This window comes from Myotis nattereri (assembly GCF_964212035.1).
Source record: "Myotis nattereri genome assembly, chromosome: 7".
NCBI lineage: Eukaryota > Metazoa > Chordata > Mammalia > Chiroptera > Vespertilionidae > Myotis > Myotis nattereri.
The window spans coordinates 9,802,097-9,816,349 of record NC_138082.1 but is presented as its reverse complement, the minus strand read 5'-3'; the positions used below and the strand labels follow the sequence as shown (position 1 = coordinate 9,816,349).

Below are 14,253 nucleotides of genomic sequence, written 5' to 3'. Positions count from 1 at the left end.
CCTCAAACTCAAAGGTTCTATATGTCAGTTTTATTCACTAATGATCAATGCACACATTTGTCAGAGTTGCCATTTTTAGGATGAAAGGACTGTAGTGTCATAATTAGACGTGGCATGTTATGCAAATGCTTGGGGTAATCATTCACCAGGACTCATAGACAGGAGCCAGGGGTATATATTGTAAATTGTGCCGCTATGAACATAGGGGTGCATATATCCTTTCTGATGGGTGTTTCTGGTTTCTTGGGATATAGTCTTCGAAGTGGGATTACAGGGTCAAATGGCAGTTCCATTTTTAGTTTTTGAGGAAACTCCATACTGTTCTCCACAGTGGCTGCACCAGTCTGCATTCCCACCAGCAGTGCACAAGGGTTTCTTTTTCTCCACATCCTCTCCAGCACTTGCTGTTTGTTGATTTGTTGATGATAACCAGTCTGACAGGTGTGAGATGGTACCTCATTGTTGTTTTGATTTGCATCTCTCGGATAATTAGTGGCTTTGAGCATGTTTTCATATGTCTCTTGGCCTTCTTTATGTCCTCTTTCGAAAAGTATCTATTTAGGTCCATTGCCTTTAGATGTCCTTTTTAAAGTTAACTTTTGAAATAGAAAGGTTATTATTTGTATCTTCAGCAACTTGTCATTCTTCCACAGAGGACTTTAATATGCAAATTTTACCAAATATTAAGATCAAATAAGTCGTTCTTTTTCTTTACACATGTAATTTTAGCTTCTGCTTCAAGATTTATTATTTGTGAGAAATTCACAGCATGCCTTTTTATTTTTGTCTTGCATATTCAGGATCACAAACTCTGCACCACTGGCAGCAGCTTGCTCAGCCAAACCTAGGAACCATTCTTGACTCCCGACCCGGTGTCATCACTAAAGGCTTTACCCAGTTGCCCAAGGATGCCGTCTATCACCTCTCAGATTTAGAAGAGGATGAAGAAGAAGGTATCACTTTTCAGGTCCAGCAACCTCTTCAAGTGGAACAGAAACCTACAGATCCCAAGCCAGTAACAGGAATCTTTCTACCACCCATTACTTCAGCAGGTGGTCCAGTTACAGGTGAGAAGAGTGCTTGGTTGAATATAGTCTAGTAACTTTACATCCTGACTTACTTATGGTCAGCTGACTACCTCTATTTCAGTTTCACTATAGTGTACTTAGTCTTGTAACATAATATAATAAAAACCTATAGCATTTAGTGGCCCTTCTAATTCTACTTTATCTTAGCCAGCCAACATAATTAGATTTGGGGGGAGAGAGAGATCAATTCAGTCTCTGGCTTACAAACATTTTGGGCTCAGGACCTCTTCATACTCTTAAAAATCAATGAGAATTCCAGAGAGCTTGTCTCTGTGAGTTGTAGCTATTGATAATTACCATATTAGAAATGAAAACTGAGAAATTATAAAAGTATTAACTAATTTAAAAATAATTACATGTTAACAATATGTTTTATGAACAATAGCTACATTTTAAGTAGTGGGAAGAATGGTTTTGTTTTATAATTTTGCAAATCTCTTATTTATGGTTTAATAGAAAATAAATTCTCATATCAGCGTTCACATTTAGTTTATTATATTTTGTTGTTTTGGTTGAAGAGTGCAAAAAAAATGCAGCCTCACATATATTTAGTTGGAAAAGGAAAGAGAATTTAAAAGCCTCTACAGGTATTTGCGGATATTCTTTGATTTTACACCAAAATTTGATAAGTGGTAGTTCAAGGTTTGTAGCAATATAGTATCTGAAACCTATCAGTGAACTTTTATACTTCGTTACATTAAAATCTATTGGTGTGTCCTACACTTTGAATGCATTTTTCCTTATGTATGATTTTTTGCATCACTCATTGGTCATTAGAGGATATTGGTTCACTGAGTTATGCAGATCCTCCAAATGTTGACACATTTCATTATGTAATATATTAAAATCACATAAATATCACCACCTATCTCATCAGATAAGTCTTTTAGTATTAGGAAGCTTTCAAGCTCTCCAAGTTTTCCAAAATCTCATTTTCATTCGAAAGCTCAAATTTTGTGAGCTCAATATTTGACAGCAAATATTGTCAGCTATTTTTCTTGAATAGACAGATTCACGGTAGTCATTTTCAAGAAAATTTCTGCCAGTTATCCAAGTCTGAATTACTGTAGTTTGCCTATTTGTTGTTCTTTCAAGTAAAAATGATGTCCCATGAAAAAATTACAGCTCATTGCACATGTGCTTTTCCTCTGGTGTCTTGGTGTGCAGCAGAGTGCTTAGTGATTACTTCCCATTTCATCACATAGAATATTAAAAAGATTCAAGTCAAGATTTAATAAATAATTTTTGCTGCTTCATCAAGGACATGCTTATGTGAATCTGGCTTTTTAAAAATTCTATGAGTAGATAACAGTGCAAATGCCACCCCAGTCGAGAAGGCAGATAGTGTCTTAGCATTGCTATGAAAGTGGACTCCCACAACGTCCGTAAACCACACTTTGAGAACCACTGGAATAGACAGTTTGACTAGAAAGATTGAATGACTAGATCTTGCTTGTTGGTTATTAAAAAAAATTTTTCAGAGTATCTTTTTGTCTTGTTTCTAAGCTATTTTTAATCCTTTTAAATTACAGCTTTAAAGTATTAAAGGATTCAACTGTATACAAATCAGTCAATACTAATTACAATATTTATATATTTTTTATTTCCAGGTTTGTGGATTTTTGTACAATGACGCTTGTATTATAAATAAGTATTAATGAACTTTTTACATTATTAACCTGGTCTTTCAATGTTGTGTTTGAATCCCTAGAAATCTCTGCTTCAGTTGCAGCCTCAAACCCAGGAAAGTGTCTGTCATGCACAAACTTGACATTCACTTTCACCACCTGTAGGATATTACACCCCTCCGATGTCACTCAGGTTACTCCCAGGTAGGTCTGGGCAGTTTGAGGCCTGACGTCTTTCCTCAACTATGTTTTCATGAACTTCTTTTAAAAATTACTTTCATTTTAATTCCCAGAATTTTAATTAATGTTCTGTGATGATATGTCTTTAGAATATTTTCACATTGTATTTTCTCATTTGGTCATTGTAAGTCTTTTAAGTAGGCAGGGCAAGTGAGTGTCGTGTAAATATAGAAAATGAGGCATAGAAAGTTCATGTGGCTGATCCAAGGACAGACAGGTTGTAAATGGCCCATCTGGGACTCTACCCACAGTTAGCCAAACTGCAAGAGTTGAGGGGACCAGTCCTCTCCACACCAGAGTACCCTCACTCCTGACACCACCTGCAAGTTCAGGGGGTTCCCAGAACCACTACCTGGTTTGATAATTTGCTAACAGGACCCAGGACTTCACTGAAAGCTGTTATGCTTATGGTGACTATTTATTACAGGGAAAGGATACAGGTTAAAATTAGCCAAAGGAAGAGATGCATAGACCAGAGTCTGGAAGGGTTCCACTTGCAAAGCTTCCCTTGTCCTTGGGATTCGTTACTTCCTTGGCATTGATGTGTGATAGTGCACACAGAGTATTGCCAGCCAGGGAAGCTTGCCCGTCTCAGATTTTGTTTTGAAGCTTCAGTGTGTAGGCATGATTGATTGATTGATTGATTGATTACCCATATGGTTGAACTCTCCTCCAGGTCCACTCACCCAAATCCACCACCCTAAATAAAACGGTTGGTCTGTCTGACATGGCCAGGCCTACACTGAGATCTATTGTGGCCAGCTTCCATCCTAAACAAAGACATTTCTATCAGATATGGCATAGGTTACCTCCCAGAAGCTGAGCAAAAAGACCAGACCCCTTTGGCCAAGGCCAAAGTATTTACTACACAGTCTAAAACAGCCCTGGGCAAACTACGGCCCGCGGGCCGGATCCGGCCCTTTTGAAATGAATAAAACTAAAAAAAGAAAATACCCTACCCTTTTATGTAATGACGTTTACTTTGAATTTATATTAGTTCACACAAACACTCCATCCATGCTTTTGTTCTGGCCCTCCGGTCCAGTTTAAGAACCCATTGTGGCCCTCGAGTCAAAAAGTTTGCCCACCCCTGGTCTAGAACATGGATATTCCATTCCAACACGTAGTTGAGGGATCTCAACTTAATAAGCCATATTGCTATTTCTATCCTACCAGTTCCCAAATAGAATATAAGGCAGTTTTCAAAAATTCAGAGACTATTGCAGTGATACTATTAACTAGGAGAGAAGAAAAATAAAGCAAAGAGTAAGGCTATAAAATGGATAGAGGAATAAAGCTTAGTGTGCATATTGTACCATAAAGTTTTATCTACTTGCTGAGGTGAAGCATGCATTTGGTTCTTAACTTTCCATCTGCCAGTGTGGAGGGAAATAACATTATGATCCACAGTGTCTATCAGATAGAAGCAAATTAATTGTTCAGGGAAGCATTTGGGTGATATCCAGTAAAGATCTCAATAAAGTCTGTAATGAACAGACATCTGTAATTTTTTTACATTGTTCTTATATTCAACAAGGTAAATTTTATAAAATTGGTTCCTGAGGGGACTCTCAATTCAGGTTGATACCATCATATGAAGTGTACAACTTGGGGAAGGACAGGGACATCCTGCATTAAGTAGGGACTCTGGCAGCACAGTATATAGACCTCATCCGTTTAGAGGTTTTTAGTTTAACCAAGCAGTCAGTTATTTGCATTTTGCTTCTTTTATACAAGTTGGTACTTTGGAAAGTTTACTTAGTGATCCTAGGCTTGCATTTTGTTCGGAATCTTTAAAAACCTTGATATCTTGATATACTGAGTCTTTTCTGTTGAAGTGAAAGTTTATCTGTTAAATACAGTAACATTTGATCAAGGAGGGAAATTGACTAAAGAAATATTCTCCCCATTCTATCACCATTTCTTATTCAGTTTTTTTTTCCTTTTAACAAAACAAAGTTGGAAGAAACGTTCTAATAGCTGTTAAAGCTTTTAATTATTTTTAATTTCCCAGAAACCTGTATTCTAAGTCAAAGTTGAGAAAAATGTGTTCCATGATATCCTTATACTACTGTTTGGAACTAACATTCCTGAAAATTCAGATTTAACAGAATTTTATTTGTTCTCAATAATATAAAATTGAAAGGTTAAAAAGAAATAAATTTCTCCTTAGAAGAGCATCTTAGATTTAATTATGAAAAGTTGTGTTTTTTAAAAAGTCCATTGTTGCCCTAACTGGTTTGGCTCAGTGGATAGAATGTCAGCCTGTGGACTGAAAGGTTCCGGGTTCAGTTCCGGTCAAGGGCACATGCCCAGGTTGTGGACTCAATCCCCAATAGGGGGCATGCAGGAGGCAGCCCATCAATGATTCTTTCTCATCATTGATGTTTCTCTCCCTCTCCCTTCCTCTCTGAAATAAAAAAATAATAAAAAGTCCATTGTTTACTTATGGATTGCTATCTTGGCATATTTCACTTTATGGAGTGGATGTATTAATAAAAATTTCTAGAGGTTACTTTCTTTAACATTTAAATTTGATTTCTATCACAAAATTTAATTATATTCCCATAGATATATAGTTAAAATTTAAGAATTTAACTAAGAGTACGGTAAACTTTCATATCCGATGAGATGTTTCAAATTATAAATTAGCCAATCATTGAAGTAACATCAAAATTTTAATTCCTCAGATCTCTACCACAGAGTTCAGTTCAGTTCCTCTATATTTACTGTGAATAACTACTGTAATTACTTAAATACTGATTTGGAGAATTGGAGATGGCTTTTTATACTTAAACTGTCTCTCCTGCATTTTTTTTTAAGCTCTGGGTTCCCTTCGTTATCCTGTGGAAGTAGCAGTAGCAGTTCATCAAGCACTGCAGTGAATTCTCCTGCTACATCCTATAGACTCAGCATTGGAGAATCAGTCACCAACCGACGAGATTCCACTGTAACCTGCAGCAGCACCATGAGCTTGGCCAAACTTCTACAAGAGCGAGGCATTTCTGCTAAAGTGTACCACAGCCAAGTTTCAGAGAACCCCCTCCTTCAGCCTCTCCCTAAAGTCCTGGATATCCCTTCCACACCCCCAAATTCACCATCTCACTCACCTTGCCCTTCTCCTTTGCCCTTTGAGCCTCGAGTACATCTCTCTGAAAATTTTTTGGCCTCACGACCGGCCGAAACATTCCTCCAGGAGATGTATGGCTTGAGACCTTCCCGGAACCCTCCTGATGTTGGCCAGTTGAAGATGAACTTAGTAGACAGGCTGAAGAGGCTAGGAATAGCCAGAGTGATCAAGACCCCTGACGCCCAGGAACATGGAAGAAGCCAAGAGGCAGAAATTGGTCTTCGAAGACCAGACTCTACTGTTTATTTAAATTCAGGTAGCAATTTATTGAGTGGATTGAGGAGAAATCAGAGTCTTCCAATCATGATGGGTAGTTTTGGCACCTCAGTTTGCACATCCTCACCCAAAATGGATAACTTGAAGGAGGAGTGAGGTTCAGCAGTTAACTAACTCTTATACAAATTAGCACATGGAGGATAGATTTGCACTGACACATGTAGTCCGGTCTTACTGAAAGAAAAGGAATGTTGCAGTTGGGCTGTGCATGTGGAAGAGGAAAGTGGAAGATTGGAAACAATTAGGATGAGGTCCTAATGAGTGAGGTCTAGTAAATTGAAAAGTATAAATGAATGGGTCATGAGTGGAGACAGAAAAGGAACAAAGGTTTCATACACTCCTTCAGTTGTGTTGTTTTTTGTCTTGAAAATAAAAAGTGACCAGAAAATAAATTCAGTAATATGGAAGTATACCAGGAATACTTAATTTGCTAGCACATTTACGTCTGGTAAGTATAAGCAGAGAACACTCCGGATCGGAGGAGGTAGGAAGAGAAAAGGACCCGCCTTGACTGTTGCCTAGAGAAAGCTGTTCTGGAAGGTTGCTGGGGTAATCAGTCTCTTTACTGAAACACCAGTGAGGTGGCTTTTATGTTTTCTGTTGATGTCTGGTTAGATTACGCCTTCATCATATGGCAAGCTCTCAGCATTAGCAAGCAAGGTATTTTCATAAAATCAGAACAGTAGAGTCTTTCTGCTTCCTATTTTCAGGCCTGTGAGTCTCTGGGAGCCCAAACACCACCCAAATTCCTTTTATATTTGTGATTAATAAGTTCATTTTTTAAATTTGTATTTTTATACAACATCCAAAAGAAACACAACATTGTGGGAAGTAGGATTTATTTTTAAGAAGGAAATATGGGTAAATTGGAACCAACATAACTTTTTTCCAGAATATTTCTGGATAAGAGTGGTGGCCAAGGAATGTGAACATAATTGACTTTCCTTGGAGGCTGGACGAGGTTAAATCAGAAGTACAATCAGTAGGAATTAGAGAATAGTGTATATTTACAACTGTACACTTTTTTAACAAGTACAGTTGGCAACTAAACTCTTTCCAAAGTGTGCTATGCATATTTTTAATGGAAGATGACATGTATTTGCACAAAAATTCTCAGGCACATTAAATTATTTATTATAAGCTGAAGTAAAACCCAGGTGCTTGCTTTGAGACTGATTTTTTAAATAAAAAATAATTAAAACACATCTGCCTTTTTCTAGATATCTGTGAAATTATAGAATGAACTTTTTAATGGGGGCGTCAAGGCTTTTGCTTTTTGAATGTGAGGTTGTCGTTGGATGGGAGATTATTCTCCAGGAGGTCAGTGACATCACAGTGTCTTCTTTGGGCCATTGGTCTTGGCCATTAGTCAGTGCCATTTCTAGGACTTTGGGCCACTTACGAGGTCCCAGTTATGCAGACACCACAGCAGAAACTCAGAAGTCTCCACGCTTAAGACTTAGCAGGTGAGCTATTTTGGAAGTTTTGCAGTGTGTTTTCTGTATTTTTCTTCTTCTTTTTTTTTTTTTTTTAAATTGGTTCTTAAAACTTTTTTATTTATTCTCTAAGAAAGTAATCTTCCTGTTGCCAGATCCTAAGAGATATCAGGAAGTAAGAAAATGTAGGGCCATAGAGTAGTACAAAATGTTAAATTATGATATTTATGTCTATTATATAAATATCTCTAAATTAAGCATCTGTAAGTTAAGATTTTGGAGTGTTCTGTATCCTTACTATACTATTTTATAACCAATGCTAAAATGATCACTTGGGAGGTGGGTAAGGGTGTGGTCACAGCCAATTGAGGCACATCTGATTAAGTTTTTGAAAATCTGGTTGATGTTGCTGTTTCACCAAGAAACATGATAATTGTATACTGGTGCATGCTTGTCCCTAGAAATGAATTCTGTCTTGAATTGGGTTTTACTGTTTGCTGAAATTATTTCTGGTACAGCCTGAGAATCTATTATACCAAACTTGTGTGCAAAGTATAGTAAGAAGAAATGGAGCCTTATAGCAAGTTCCTCCTCAATTATCTGTTACGCTTTAATATTTTAGTTTTTTTTATATCAACTGTGTATGTACTTTTATGCCAGTATAAGAAATTCCAGTCTTTTGTTTTTCCCCTCCTTCAAGAAGGTTCTCAGTGATTATACCTCAGGTATTTCTGAGTATCCTATTATATAGTAGGAAGGATACCTTCCTAAGCTCAGAATTAAAGGGTCTCCTGAATTATGATTTCAAATCTTCTGTAAATAACCTTAGGCATGCGTCTTAAGGAAAAGGTAATGGCCATTGTTAGTTTTTTAAAAAGTTTTATACGATATGTCCTTGATTTAACATGAATAACCAGATTTTGACAAAGGGAGGAAATAAGTTAGAGGCAGCTCATAACAAGAGCTTTTTTATGAAGGTATATTATATAGGATATTCAAAGCCTGTTTTGCTTTTCTGATCACTCTAGTACATAATCAGTAGTACTTGTTGGTACTAACATTGACTTTTGACATCTGAACTAGAGCTCTGAGTGTTTAATGGTCCACTCCTTTGAGGTCGAGTGCCTGCAGGCCTATACTCCAAGTGCGGCACCATAATGTCTACACTGAGTGGTTTGCATTGCGGAGCACAGCTACCTAGGAGTGGCAACCTGCGCTCTGGGCAGCCAGGGAAATACTGTTGTTTGATATCTGGGCTTGACTTTGTCAAACAGCTCTTTGTTGCACCTACCTTTGCTTTGTCAAATGTAAATCAGATAATAAACACGAGTATCTTCTTAAATTTTCATTTGTCTTCCTGTGTAATTAGTCCCAGTTCTTTTCACTGAAAGTCCTGCATGAAGTCTTTCCATTTTGTTTTTTTGGTACAGCCAACACACAACAAACCAACAATAGTCATAAGTAGTAAACAGATCTTACTGTATTTTCTCAAGATATTTATTAAAATTTTCTTTTCCTTGCCTTCTCAGCAAAATACTAATGTTAGTAGCAGCAATCCTCTTCCTGGGCCTTTGGAAAGAAAGGAGCCTTTTATGCAATGCCAAAGTTTCCCTAAATTCAACCAGAGAAGAGCCATTAACACTTAGCCCCCTTAAAAGCCTTCATTTTCTTCCCTTCTGTTTTGGAGCTGACAAAGTTGCACTAGTATCTAAAAGGAGTAGGAGGGAAGAATCCCGAAGTCCTGTTAATTAGTGTTATGCCTCGGCCAACTCAGTGCCTGGGGTTTTCCTTCGGAACCTGCCTCTTTTGTAGCTTTGTTTTTAAACACTATCCACATAAGACCCAAATCCTGCTCTTTACATCATAACAAAACACTTAAATATAAAACAGACTCAAATTAAATATCCAATCTCTAGCTGGAGATGGACTTGACTAGGTGACTAGTCAAATCTATCCATTGTTCTCTGTAACTTCTTTCCCTCCCTTTTAGCTTTTAGAGGCTGTCCCCAGCTAGTCTGCTCATGGTGCTTGGAGTTGTGGCAAGTACAAGGCTCCCCTCGGCACACTGAGGTTGCATGACAGAAATATGAAAAGAACCCAGTTCTTCAATGACATTGCAGCGTCTGCTTCAATTCTGGTAGCATCCCTCCATACTTTGTAGTTCATGGAATTAATGAACCTCTTTGATTTAAGCCACTTTCATTCAAGTGATAATTGTACATGCTAGAACTGACAGCTGGCCCACACTTTTAGGAATATTGGTGTTCCTCAAGGCTTTGTCTTCTCTTCTTACACAACACCCTTTCCCTGGGTGATGGCATCCACTCTCTTGGCTTTAAATATCTACTCTGAAGACTCCTAAGGTGTTTCCAGCCCACACTCTTCTTTGGAATTCCCACACATGTAATAGACATCACCACTTGGGTGATGTCTTGCTGGCATCTCAAACTCAACATGTCCAAGCCTGAAGTGTACTCCCCTGAGCCTGTTTATCCCCAGACTCTGCCATCTCAATAAATGGCACTGCCAACTACTCAGTTGTTTAAGTTAGAAACCAAGGAGTCGGCATTGCCTCCTCACCCCAACATCTGGTTGCATCCCACTGCTGTTCCCACAGTTAAGGCCACCACTGAGCCTCACTGGACCACTAATTTGGTTTCCCTGCCTGTCTTGGCCCCTCCTATTGTTTCTCTACATTGCAGTCAAAATGATGGTTCTATTATGCAAAACTAGTCAGATCCCTTCTCTGATTAAAACTTGTCTCATTAGACTAGGAGAGAAATCATGCCATACACTCCCACTGCATCTGGTTTGCAAGCCTCGTTGTGCTTTTTTTGAATGTATTGTGTTTCCCCCACTAGTCCCTAAGCTCAATGGAGCACAGGAACTGATGTATATTCCCCACCTCACAAACGTGCCTGGCACACAGTAGATAATAATGTGGAGTAGAATGAATGGACGAGTTTATATCAATGTTTGTAAACTGGGCTGTGACCCATCAGTGGATCATGACATCAAAGTAGATTTATAATCAACTTTCATTTTAAAAGGAAAAAATAGGTGAGAACAGTATGTAACAATGGTATAATTTCATACAACTTATTATAAAGTGTGTAATATATATTTCTTTTTAAAAAAATTGATTTCAGAGGAGGGGAGAGGGAGAGAGAGAGAGAGAAATATCAATGATGAGAGAGAATCATTGACTGGCTGACTCCTGTACGCCCCACAATGGGGATCAAGCCCACAACCCGGGCATGTGCCCTGACCGGGAATCCAACGGTGACCACCTGGTTCATAGGTTGATGCTCATACCGGCTGGGCTAAAATATATTTCTTTTGGATTGCAGTAAAATAAAATGAAAGCCACTGGTCTATAATAAGCATATTTTTTTTCTATAATGAGAAAAAGCAGCCTTCAAGGGAAAAAAATCTGAACTCCCAGCAACTGAAAATGACTCCTACCCTTGGGGATTTGCACTTACAGATTTCAAAGCTTGAAATTCAAGGAAGAAAATGCCTACGTTACAGTTTAGGTTTCTGTGAGCAAATGACAGAAGCTTAAACTCCATCATAGATTCTGTCTGGCAACTACAGTCATCGGCCAATTTAGCCTAGGAGTGCTGTTGAACTCTATTTCCTCTGAAAGCGTCTCTAACGTGTATTTTATCTTATGTCTTGGAGAGTTTCTTAACTGGCTGCTTCTCCAGCCTTCTCTCTTTAAGAGCAGAGTGCCTGAGCAAAGGAGGCCATTCTGTTTCCATGGCAATGAAAGAAACAAACCTTCCCCAACCATCTACCAAGGACAAACCTCACAACTCAGAAGGGCCTAGTCAAGACAGTCTGAATAGAGGGGTGACTTTCTCCCCTAGTTTGACTTTCGTTGCCACATTGAAAGGCTTAAACTGTGTGTCCTTAGAAAGGACATTCATGCCCGTGCCAGTCCAGCCTTTGTGAAAGCCTGTGGCTGGATCCCCGGGAAGTGTCTCTCTGTGCTACACATACTCCGCATTTTCTGCTTTGGCATTTCAGTCACTTGGAATGATCACTAACGACTTGAGTTCTGGAACCTCTGGATTTGACTTAAAATGAATTTTGATTTTGTGTGGATAGGAAACAGTTTCTCTCTAACATTGTGATGTCATTAAGACTCTTGACTCGGCAAGAAACCACATGGGAAAAACAAATCTTTGCGCAGACCAAGGTAAGTTCTTCGGAAAAGACGTTTTATATAACTATTTTCTTCTGATTAATTAGTACCAGTGACCTTTCTGAAGGCTCAGCTGGCTCACTGATGACCACCAGGTGGCACTTTCAGTCCACTGAGCCTCAGGTAAAACCATCAGGGAGAGATGCAGGAAAGGAAAATGGGGAGAAAAAAAATCCTAAATCACACATGCATGCGTGCACGCGCACATGCACACACACACACACGCACACACACACACACACACACCCTTATATTCTTAGAGCCATACAGTGCAACATCAAGCCACTGTGACTGTAGGAGATCTGTCTATGCTGATGTGGAACTATCTACTACACACCCTCTTATGCAAAAAGAGCCTGTGTGGTAGAGGGTGCAAAGTATGCTCCCATTTAGGTGAATGTTATATATATTTCTGGAAGGACGCTAAAAATACTAACAGTGGTACCTCTTGGAAAAACACTGAAAGTGGAGAGTTGGTGTTTAGTTGGTCTGCACAGTTGTTGAAACAGTGAAATACTGCCACACGGTTGTATGTATACATTGTCCAAGACCCCCAAATACCCTCCCTGCCCCCTGGGTTGCCCCCACTCCTCCCCTGGCACCCCCAAGCTTCCTCATGATTCCTAAGAGGTTACTGTAGCCTGGCATGGGGGCGGGGGCGGGGGGTCCTCCAGGACCTGGTCCAGCCCTGTAGCCATGTCTATTCTGATCGTCTTACTGGTTGTTACATATTTTGAGAATCATCCCCGTGGGTGTTTGGAGAGAAAGGACTTTACTTTTTGAGCAAAAGAATACACACCATGGCATTGTTTATAACAGGAAACAAAATGCTCATCAATGCAAAACTGGTTAAAAATGTAAGGGGCAAAACAAAATGAAAGGGAAAAAAACAAAAATAAATTTTAAAAAAGCAAAAATGTGAATGGATACGTTCATAAAATAGAAATTGAGCCGTGATATACAAACAAATCACATACCTGCTTTCAAGATTTCCTTTAAGTGTAATTTAGACTATAGATTTACTTTAAATTTGCTTTCAAATAATCTGATGTTGGAGGCATGGGCTGGGTATCAATGAATCGATTAGTCACAAATTGCTAACTGTTGAACCCGTGTGACAGATTCATTTCACTTTTTTTTCTCTACTTTTGAACATTTAAAAATTTCTCCACAGTAGTCAAGTTTTTAAATGACGTACTGATCTTCAAAGAACCTCCTTACTTAAAAAAGATTATCTAGAATATAAATGGGAGAAATTGTTCCCATTTACGAGTAATTACATAAATCTGCTTCTTTAGACTAAGGAGAATTCTAGAAGACTCTAGCCAAAATATTGCCAGTGGTCCTTCCGAGGTGTTAGCATTTTGGATAAACTTTACTTCAGGTTATAATTTTCTTTACAATGAGTTTAATCTAACACACACACAAAATAAACCTATCTCCCCCCCCCCCAAAAAAAATTTTATTTTGAAATAGAAACAAAACCTTCCGTAAACAAATGCCACCGGGTTCCTCATATTCCGAAGCTCCAAGCTCGGTGGCAGGGTCTGAGGGCAGGTGTGCCCGGCCGCGCGCTCCCGGCACCGGCTCGCGCCCCGCAGGGAGCCCCGCCGACGGACGGCCTCCCGGAAGGACCGGGCTCCCGGCTCAGGAAAGAAAAAGTTAATCTTTGGAGCCTCTGTGCAGTCAGGCCCACCTGACTCCAAAGCCCAAGGAAAACTTTACTAAACCATGTTGTGTGTGTGTGTGTGTGTGGGGGGGGGGGGTCATAATCCTGACATTCCAGCCCAATTTTCATTTTTCTAGTATATTCTTTTCTAACCCTTTTCTGTGTAGGTACATACTTTCACATCATTGTATCCATTGCACACATACCATCTCATATCCTTGTTCATGAGCATTTCTTCAGGTTTCCATAGGCTTTCAATGGTCAATCAAAATCTAGTAAAACCCCATTGAGTAGTTGCACTGTAAAATACCTACGCATTTGGGGGTTTTGTGGGTTTGTTTTGCGTGTTGCTGCTTTTTTTTTTTTTTGCCTCCATTTATCTCATCGCCCTCCCTCGAAGGAGGGCGACGCTCACTCGTCTTCTCTCTAGTCCTATCACTCTCCCCACCGCGCTCTCCCTCTCCCCGGATATCCTGCCTCAGACCCTCCAAGGGACATAAGGGACGTAAGGGACGTAAGGGACGTAAGGGACGTATGCGCGGGAAAGACGTGCGTGCGCCCAAGGGACGTAAGGGT

At 39.2% G+C, this 14,253-nt stretch overlaps 1 protein-coding gene across 1 annotated transcript in view; it reads left to right on the top strand.

Annotated features, from left to right (window-relative positions):
- Positions 1–9,146, top strand: part of TRAK2 (trafficking kinesin protein 2) — a 59,605-nt gene extending 50,459 nt beyond the window's left edge. The window contains exons 14-16 of the mRNA XM_081096157.1: positions 801–1,067; positions 2,800–2,920; positions 5,780–9,146. Coding sequence (XP_080952283.1) covers positions 801–1,067; positions 2,800–2,920; positions 5,780–6,458 — 1,067 coding nt within the window. The 3' untranslated portion in view covers positions 6,459–9,146. The remainder of the gene's footprint in view (positions 1–800; positions 1,068–2,799; positions 2,921–5,779) is intronic.
- Positions 9,147–14,253: the final 5,107 nt, after the last annotated feature.